Raw genomic sequence first — 10,280 nt, 5'->3', positions numbered from 1 at the left:
AATATGAGCTTTTTTAAGGAGAAAGGGGAAAACAACTTTATGGGGTTTGGGGTAATATGAGTCTTAGAACATGATAAAGAAGTTGATACATATGTATGTATATTATTATTATTAACAATCAACCTATATTATATATATATATATATTAATCTTGATTCTAAATCTCCATCTGCAGCTGCACGTCTGCAGGTTCTCATTTTTTAGAGCTAGACCATTAATTAATCTCAGTTTTGTCGTTTCAAGTCTGTATGTTAAAGTGAGTCAAACAAGTTCATCAAAAATGAGATAATTGTAGGCCAATTTTTTGTATTTTTGATGTCCTAACAGTTCTAAGGGTAAAATTTGAAAACTTTAACAAATTTCAACTGAAATTTTTGCGGTTTTTTGTTTTTTTTCTACAGCTTTTAATGAACTGCAGTTATGAAACTTTTCGAAACAATATGAAAACATTTTCACACAAATTTTAAAAAAAAATATATTTTTCAAAATAATGGTTTCAAGGATATTTTTTATCATATTTAATTTTTTGTATGCCGAAAATACAAGCATAACAAAAATTTAAAAAATATTTTCAAATAAAATTTTAGGTTTTTTTACTCACCCTGTAAACTGCACAACTATATCCAGTTCCCTGAAAGTCGGTCCGTGACCTAATTGTAATCAATTTGAGTTAGGTCGCTGAACTACCTACCATTGGTTCAAATTTTGAATTGAATGTGTAATATTCATTAGGATTTGAATCGTTGATTCAGGATTTGAGCCGGCGCGAGGTTCTAAATATAAGAAGGATCTAGGAGCTGGATACAATACTTTACATATTTGAATATGGTTTGTTAAAGGTTTAAGCGTGGATGAGTTAAACCTTGAACTAGAACTGATTGATACCTGGAGAATAATGAGTTTAGCTCCAACCCTACCTGAACTTACCAGGGTCGGAGTACGTCGAGCTAAACCTCTCCATCTTCACAATATATCTCTGGACCTGGTGGGGAGATGGTTTAGGAAAACCAGATTTATCAAATCTCAAGGTAAACATAGATTTTTTATTAAACTGTCTGGATTCATTTATTAATAATAATATCAATAAGTTTTGTACCCCCTCAAACCCTCAAACATTCCCTGACGTACTGGGATGATGTAAATAGTTCTGATCTCGCAAATCTGGTGGCTTAAAGATTTAACCTTTAGTATTATTTGTTTAGAAAAAATCTGAAAAATTGCTTTCCGAAAAAAATATTTCTAAAACTGGAAGAAAATTAATACAGTACAAATCTATATTAATGCAATGGATAAGATTATTGAAGAATATAATTCCTAGAATTATAAGAGTAGTAAAATTCGTTGATGGTGATGGACCAAACCTCTGTAGAGTAAAAAAGTAGATGTTAGTTCCACATTTATAAAAATATATTTCGGTCTGGGTTGACCCTCGTCTGTTCTAACGATATAACAACCATGATAATAGGTTACCATTCAAGGTGAATGTATACTATTCTAGGTGAAGGTCGGAACGTTCAAAGAACTAGAATAATTAAATCCTCTGGTTTCTGGACCAGGTCCCGGGTCCAAGACCTGAGAAGGGCTGAGGTCCGAGCAATTCGAAAATGGTCCCGGTTCTCCCGGACCAACCGGATGAGGAACCCGCTTCGTATCCTGATACACGCTGAGTTTAAGAAGTTTGGTTGTATCCCGCTGGATGCTACCCAGGTAGGTTTTTTTTCAAATCTGGTTTGGGTTTGTTAATTCTTCATAAAAAATTCCAACATTCTAAAACTGTATTCCCAGGTACTAGCAAGGATTGTACACGAGAGAGACCTGGAGAGAAGAAGGAGAAGTTCTGCTGAAAATATTATTGTTTCAACCTTACACAAGGAATATCTAGGTAACAGAGAACATTTTATTCTTCTAGAAGAGACTGTAGTTGTAATTCCGAGTGACCCTTCAGTTAAAAAGTTTCATGTCCGATTCACAACGGAAAAATATAAAGCTCTATTAGTAAACCATCCTTCGGAAAATAACTATCAGACATGTCACTCTGTAAATGGATATTCACTTGAAATTACGTAAACTGTCTCTTTGAACAGAAGTTTAACGTGTTTTATTATCAATTAAGAAATATTTTTTATGAACAGTAAAATATTGCCGTTAGTGGAGCTGGTTAGAAATTATCTTGCTTTGTTAAAACGTTTTACAATTTTAAAGATTCGGTTTATGAAAATAATATTCATAATTGTCAATACTATGATGAAGATGAGATTAACAAAAAATTTAATAGTATTTCAACAGAGCAGTTTAGTATTTTGTCTTTGAATATCCAATCTCTCCCTGGAAAATTTAATGAGTTTCAAACATTTTTAGCCTCAACCCTGGGAAAATTTAAACCATCTGTAATTGCNAAGTATGAATTAGATGGTTTCTTTTCAAAAGTGACTCGCGCTTTTTTTGCTACAGAAAAACATTTAAGAATCATACAGTTTAAACATAAGAGTACGTCAATTTGTCCACTTTATTGATCAGAGCTGAAAACTTTAGAATGGGATATCCTTAATCCCGATCGGTTAATTAATCTGAAGATTAATAACAAGAGGAAACAAGCATTTTTTAATCTCGAGATTAAGAAAATGAGTGGATCAAGCCTTAATCCCGATATCCACCATTCAAAAGTTCCCAGCTCAGATTAAAGTTTTACTTTTAAGGATACTGTTGGGATTGGGCAATGTCATCTTTGCATGGAGGGTCACTTGAAGATATGCTTGAAGTGGGAATTTGAACTTTTACTTTTATAAACAGTAGAGATTGGAAGGGTACGGGGGAGGGGGGTTTTACAATGGACTTAAACACCTAATTTTACCAACCTCGTAATTTTTTTTTTTACAATTTGGTGTCATGCCATTTTCCACAAATCAGGTTTCCTTTGTTTCCAGGCAACTTTAGTTAATTTGTCAATCAAGCCTAATTCAATTGATGTTCTCAAGAAAGATTCAGATAAATGAAATTAGGTTTGATGTATTTTATTTCTAGGTTTGGAACAGCACTACCCTGAGTGTTCTAATCAAGGCGAAAGGAAATGCAAAATTAAGAAGACAAGAATGGGAAGCTTGGGCAATAAAGAAACATGGCAGCCTTCAGTCAGCATATAGCAATCCAAGGTAGAATTTATATTCATCTTGTACAATTTTACTTATATCTTATTAATCAGATTTGGATTTTCATATAATCTCAACTGATAATTTATGTATTTAAAGTTTACTTGGATAAAACAATTTTATTTATCCCTATATAATCTCAGATAATATTTAAACTGACACGGACACCGCAAATGCCAATGACAATTTCGATGCATTCAATGTCAATGTCAATGCCAATGTCAATGCCAATGTCAATGTCAATGCATTGACAATGTAAAAGACAATGCCAATGTCAATGGCAATGACAATGTCAATGCCAATAATACAGACAATGATATGAACGATGACGATGACGATGACACTCACAATGACACTGACAATAAAACTAATGTATTCCAGGGTAAAGGTTCCTAAGCTTGAAGATCTATTGGTTGAAGAGTGGAGTTTAGCCCGACCTAATCAAGCTGGAATATCAGCCTGGACACTCAATACTTATATCAGGCAAATATATACAAGTAGTTTCTTAGAAACAATCCTTAAAATTTATATTTCAAAATAAAAAATCTTAAAGGGAATGTAAGTGTAGTTTCAAGTGACCCTTTATTGATTCCCGATTCACAACGCTACCCTTTAAAGCTTTGTCTGATCAAATATGAACTAGACATTTTCAATTTTGACAGATAATTCTCAATTGTTGTTCTCTACTAAAGTAACTTGCGCATTTCTACTGCAGAAAAAAGGAATTATCAGAAATAAACACTTTAAAACTTAGAAAATTGCCTATATTTGCATATTGTTGATCAGATAAAGGTTTTGAAGGGTACCGTTGTGATTTGGGCATGTTCATCTTTGCAAGGAGGGTCAATTAAAATTTCGCTTACATTCCCTTTAAATAAAATAATATGTTAACGTTTTTAATCTTAGGAAGTTTGAACAGCTTAAACAGGATTTGATAAAAGAACAGGAAGAAGAAAAAAGGTAAAATTAAATTTTTTAAGATAAAATTTTTTAAACAGTTTTCATATATAAAATTTTGCAATGCGAGCACTGTCTCACAGTTTCCTCCATTGTTTCTGTATCAAGAAATTTGCAAGTCACTTTTGCATAGGGCGAAACTATAATTTGCAATTATCAATTTAAAAAAAAAGTATTTTCATAATTTTCGGTTTATAATAACAAAAACGTTTAAGGGTATATTTTTCAATCGGGTATGCCACACTTGCAATGAAGGGTCACTTGACATTCCGTGTAAAGTGCTTTTAAGTACATATTTTTTATGTTTTTGCAAAGTTTTCCTCTATTAAGGCAAAGGATGTTGAGAGCTGCTCCTGTTATGATTCCAGACTGCTTCCCTGGCTCCGATATACCTAGGTTTGATCTCAAGAAGCTGCAGGATATTAAGAAGCTTCCCCAGGAGGTTAAGCAGCTTATCAAGACAAGGTTAGTTTAATGGCTTAGTTTGCACCTAAACTTAATCTCACTTTAAACTAAAATATTCACAGTCTAGTTTAATGGCTTAGTTTGCACCTAAACTTAATCTCACTGTAAACTAACATATTCACAGTCTAGTTCAACGGCTTAGTTTGCAATAAACTTAATTTTCACAGTCTGGCAAAAAAACCCCATTATGGATTTTTCCTCCTAAAGAAATTATTAAAAAAAATTTAATTTAAAATATAGAAGTATTTGGTAGTGCCAAATCAAAAGTTTATTCCTTGCGGCACTTCTAAATTGGTCCAGTTTATAAAATTTACAATTTTCACATAAAAGGGCTGTGTATATCGGTTCCGCTAAGGATTTGAGTTGTTTACTGATAATACAATTTACCGAAGATTAAAAGTTGGGACATTTAATTAGGGGGTTCTGTCTACTTAAGGGCTAGGGACGGTACACCTCTTTGTCTAAAACGACCAAGCTAATATACGCATGATTCACTTCTAAAAAAGATTGTGTATAATGATTGTCTAAATGGTGGCTTTTCAGGGATAGTTAAATTTTAGGAAATTTAAGATGGATGGGATGAATCGTTGATCAAGGGTTTTAAATGGATCGGATTGGTGAATCAAATGGATGACCAAAATTGAAAATGTATTAGATGCAAGAATAGTGGAACACTTTGTATTGGATTGGATGAAAGGAAATGTGAAGTTTTAAACAATTAAGGAAAAGTTAAGAATAGCCTTGTATTTTTAGATTTTTAAATTGAATAATAATAGTTTAAAGTCGTCAATGATTCACTAAATATAGATCTATATAATAAAACAAGACATTCGTATATATATGTTGCGTATATCCGGTCAAACGGCTAGACAGATTGGGCTTAAAAAAAATTGTGGATACTCATGGGTGGCCGGGGGGCCGGTGTAATAGGCTGAACAAAAATCGAAAAAAAAAACTTAAATTTTGTTGTTCAAAATTTTTTATTTTTTTATTTTCCACGGGCAACGCCGGGCCCTTCAGCTAGTAATTATATATTATTGAATATCGATATGTACAGGCAACGTGCTAAGACGAGGCAAGAGGTTGAAGGTTCAAGGTTAAATTATCTTGAACTCTGGAGAGAAGAGTTCTCTGCTCAGGTTCCTACCTGGAGAGGTTCAGGTCATCAGCTACAGGTAAATTCAATTCTTAAAGGGACTATTTTGACTTCGGAAATGAATTTCTTGTCCCATTTACCTATGGTTTGATGTGTTGCAGGCTACCAAGTGATCCTCCATTTCAAGAGTGTCATTTCCAATTTACATTTGAAACCTCTTAAACCTTTTATATAACTTATCTTAAACCTTTTATATAACTTATATTAAACCTTTAATATAACTTATCTTAAACCTTTTTTATAACTTATCTTAAACCTTTTATATAACTTATCTTAAACCTTTTGTATAACTTATCTTAAACTTTTTATATAACTTATCTTAAACCTTGTATATAACTTATCTTAAACCTTTTTTATGGCGTATCTTAAACATTTTATATAATCATGAGGAAGATATATTGTGGGAATTTCTTTCTTAAATTCGTGTTTAATTCTGACAATTTTCTTCATGGTCTCTGCTGCATTCATCGAAAATAATAGAAAAATGCATTAATTCTTAGATGTTTTTCCGTTTTCCTTGTTTTACAGTCATCTTTAACTCCCTTTCTAATTTCTTTACGTAATTTCCAATCTTATTTAACTTTTAACTAATCCTGGCAAGACAATATTAAGTTTTTTTTATTTTAGATTCGTCTGTATGAGTTACAGTGTATCCCAAGCATACGAAGGCGCCTCAAATCTGCAATAATAATGATCTCACCAAGAAATCCAAAACTGGAAGTTACTAAATTGGAAGAACTTCCGGTATTACTTCCTCGTGTCACACTATTTCCTGAGGTTGACGATATCAGTGTGGAGGCCACTGTCCGGAGACCAGTTTTCGAGGCTGAACTTAAAGTTCCCGTGATTACGTTCCGTACCGAGGTTGTTGAAACTAAAGGCCTCGGAGAGTTCAACATTCCAGAGGTGCGCACAGGATGGAAGACCACTGAACAGAAACCAGCTTGGCATTCTCCAGCTTCCAGTTTTGTAGCAAAACCGGTTTTAAGCGTAGAAACAGGTTTTGGCTGTGAATCCAAAGGTTTCGAATGCAACAAATGCTTTGCAATATTTAATAATATTAACAACTTCAAGAATCATATGATGTTGCATCTTGATGTTGTTGTTGTCTCCCCCGGAGATAAGCAGGAGTTGCAGTGGAGGGGATTCAACACTGATATACGATTGTGCAAAAAAAGAAGTTCCGAACTTGTTTCTGAAATAATGTGCATTGACCTAGTCAAGGGTTTAGTTGAAAATGCCATGAATTTATCTAAATAAACTGTGTGGGGGGGGGGGGAAGATGGCGTTCTGGAAACAAATGTTTATAAATTGTTGTATCATGTTAAAATTGCATCTACCAAATAAAATATCTGAGATTGATCTTGGAGGATTCTGAAATATATTTTTATGAACAATGAATTGTATAACTATTTCATTAGACTTTCTGTAGTTAACAGGGCAAAATATCATTGGATATCGAGATTAAGCGTTAAAAATAAATGCAAAACAAAAGCTACAAACTTGCAGTTGGAAAATAAAAAAGGACTAGTAATGATAGGTACAGTCGTCTCAGTCCCCCTATCTAGTTTTTAATAAAAAGGACTAGTAATGATAGGTACAGTCGTCTCAGTCCCTCTATCTAGTTTTTAATAAAAAGGACTAGTAATGATAGGTACAGTCGTCTCAGTCCCTCTATCTAGTTTTTAATAAAAAGGACTAGTAATGATAGGTACAGTCGTCTCAGTCCCTCTATCTAGTTTTTAATAAAAAGGACTAGTAATGATAGGTACAGTCGTCTCAGTCCCTCTATCTAGTTTTTAATAAAAAGGACTAGTAATGATAGGTACAGTCGTCTCAGTCCCTCTATCTAGTTTTTAATAAAAAGGACTAGTAATGATAGGTACAGTCGTCTCAGTCCCTCTATCTAGTTTTTAATAAAAAGGACTAGTAATGATAGGTACAGTCGTCTCAGTCCCCCTATCTAGTTTGTAATAAAAAGGACTAGTAATGATAGGTGCAGTCGTCTCAGTCCCCCTATCTAGTTTTTAATAAAAAGGACTAGTAATGATAGGTACAGTCGTCTCAGTCCCCCTATCTAGTTTTTAATAAAAAGGACTAGTAATGATAGGTACAGTCGCCTCAGTCCCCCTATCTAGTTTTTAATAAAAAAGACTATAGTAATGATAGGTACAGTCGTCTCAGTCCCCCTATCTAGTTTTTAATAAAAAGAAAGATTACATAACGGCGGTGCAATGAATGAAGTAATTTGAAATCTAAATTAATAAAACAAAAAATGGTCTTTTCTTACCTCCAAGCCTTCGTGGCTTGGCATTTAAAATAATTGCTTTACTTCGTTAACCCTGATAGCGCCTATCCGACTAGGATGAATGTGCAGTGCATTCTAGATCGATATTTTTCATTTAGGCTTCTGTCATGGTGGCTCTGGTCCACGTATACAATTTTCTTAAGAAACTGAAAGAACATTAAACTAATTATTTTTATGTTCTTCACTCTTTAGTTTAAGAGTTCAAAAGTGTGAAAGCTCTGAGGTCTGAGCATGTCTAGGGGGGGCACTAACACCCTTGCTAACACCCTTGCCTTGGGCCTTGTATACGCCCTTGACTAGATGAAGTGCCCGGCGTTGCCCGTGGAATTTTAAAAATCGAATCAAAACAAGAAACTTTTAATTTATTTAAGCCTATGTCATCCCCAAGATTATATCCATGAGTTTCCTCACTAAAATTCAGCCCTTGTGGTTCAGTTGTTTGGCCAGCCATAGCAAACACACAAATGAAAATAGAGCTTTATTACATAAATTACAATTGTACTCCTACTATTTTTTCACAACAGAAACTTTTACAAGTCATAATTATTTTCTGGACCTTTGTCCTTTTTTCATCTCATAAAATAAAAGTTTAAGTTGAGTTTTTCATTTTCAAAAATGTCTTTTACTAGACATATCTCTAGTTTAAATACTAATTATTACTAACATAACAGTATAATAAAATGTCGATTGTTTAGAAACAATGCTTTTTTTGTTAGTTTTGTCTGAAGGAAAGATAAAAGTATAGTTTTTGCAAGGTAATTGCACACTATATGTGTACCTTTAAAGCAGGGGCGTACGAGGAGGGGGGGGGGCCGAGCCCCCCTACGCTTCCTCGCCCCCACCCCCTGAGGGGGGGCACCCATGGAGTGGGTTCTTTTAATATTACATCTGCTTGCATTTACCTTCCTTAGGCAATCTAATTCTACATTGCATTGCATATTTCACTCGCCCAAACTTAAAGATTAAACAAAGAAATAAAATATATTCTGATTCACAACAATGCCCTTCAAAGCTTTGTCTGATCAAGTATTGCATTAAATATCCATGTTTTCCATTTTGAAAACTAACTGATTATCTTTATTTTTGGTTTTTCTACAAAAGTAACTAATGCATCTCTTTCTTCAGAAACGATGGAGAAATGAAGGTTTCAAAGGTACATCGGACATGCCACTCTATAAATGGAGGGTCAACTGAAATTACGCATTTATTCCATTTAAGTATAATTACATCGAATAAAAAAAAATACTTTAAAATTTTCACTTTTGCCCTTAACTAAAAAAGTTTCATTAAAAAAGCTATAATCATACTTACCTTTAGTGTAAATATATATATATATCATATCATAATTTATAAAACAATATCGATCCTATGAAAATATAGATGTTTTTTAGAAACGTTTCCATCTCTATTTTTCATCCCTTGAAGCTATATTAATATTTTTCCAAAAAGGGGTTTTTAAAGGGGGGCATAATGTTGAGAAGGGGGGGCACAGAAAAATGTGCACCCCCTACACAAATGCTCTCGTAAGCCCCTGCAGTATCTTATACTAATGCCTGATATCATAGAAGCTAAATGTTTTGAATATACAGTTCAAATTTTTTTTCCGCTTAGCGCAAATTTCGCCCCCCCCCCACATTTATTTCTGCGCGCATACGCCCTTGAAAACAAGTTAACAACAAACTATTTTTTATTTTTTTTATTTTAAAAGTGTTATAGCTTATTGATTTCTAGGTCTAGGGGTCTGTCTAGTCATGGGGTGGGGGGTCTAACAGGTCTAGGGGGTGGGGCACTTCCCCCCCTGTGTACGCCCTTGAACATTTAGCTTTTAGATATTACCTATAGTTTAAAAGGACAGTATTATCCCTTTGTAGTGTGTATATCTATCTATCTAAACCAGTTTTACAACGGGTAGAAAAATTTCTCTTCTATGTGTGGTGGACGCCTATACTTTAACCTTATATAATCAGTTACTGACACAGTGGTTCACACACTAACACATGTATATATCCTGAATATAGATAGATACAGAGAAAAATACTGGATTGATGGTACAGATACAGGTACAGCCACAGATACAGCTAGGCACAGATACAGATACAGATACACATACAGATACATAATACAGATACATATACTGATACACATACAGATACAGATACAGCCACAGATACAGGTATGCAGATGCAGGCACAGATACAGATACAAATACAGATACAGATACAGATACAGATACAGATACAGATACAGA

General features: G+C 33.8%; 2 protein-coding genes across 2 annotated transcripts; both read left to right on the top strand.

The window, feature by feature from the left end:
* Positions 1-840: 840 nt before the first annotated feature.
* LOC111715219 (uncharacterized) lies at positions 841-1,882 on the top strand (the record flags this gene model as incomplete). The annotated part of the gene is given in 3 exon segments (XM_023490521.1): positions 841-1,028; positions 1,499-1,707; positions 1,786-1,882. Coding segments are annotated over 3 exon segments (439 nt in total), but the record flags the coding sequence as incomplete, so codon positions are not given.
* An 867-nt stretch (positions 1,883-2,749) lies between these two features.
* LOC111715214 (uncharacterized) lies at positions 2,750-7,125 on the top strand. Its single transcript, XM_023490517.1, has 7 exons — positions 2,750-2,758; positions 3,022-3,149; positions 3,528-3,629; positions 4,053-4,106; positions 4,434-4,568; positions 5,626-5,743; positions 6,352-7,125. Exons 1-7 carry the CDS (start codon positions 2,750-2,752, stop codon positions 6,982-6,984), a joined length of 1,179 nt encoding a protein of 392 aa, XP_023346285.1. The 3' UTR covers positions 6,985-7,125.
* Positions 7,126-10,280: the final 3,155 nt, after the last annotated feature.

The sequence above is a fragment of the Eurytemora carolleeae genome, unplaced genomic scaffold (genome assembly GCF_000591075.1).
Source record: "Eurytemora carolleeae unplaced genomic scaffold, Eaff_2.0 scaffold1469, whole genome shotgun sequence".
Lineage (NCBI taxonomy): Eukaryota > Metazoa > Arthropoda > Copepoda > Calanoida > Temoridae > Eurytemora > Eurytemora carolleeae.
The sequence above is the reverse complement of the archived record's forward strand: the minus strand, read 5'-3'. Positions and strand labels throughout refer to the sequence as shown.

Excerpts from the sequence above, each read along its gene's own strand:
- LOC111715214 (XM_023490517.1), top strand. Across the intron at positions 4,569-5,625 it reads AAGCAGCTTATCAAGACAAG|GCAACGTGCTAAGACGAGGC; the intron begins GTTAGTTTAATG and ends CGATATGTACAG. Across the intron at positions 5,744-6,351 it reads GTTCAGGTCATCAGCTACAG|ATTCGTCTGTATGAGTTACA; the intron begins GTAAATTCAATT and ends TTTTTATTTTAG.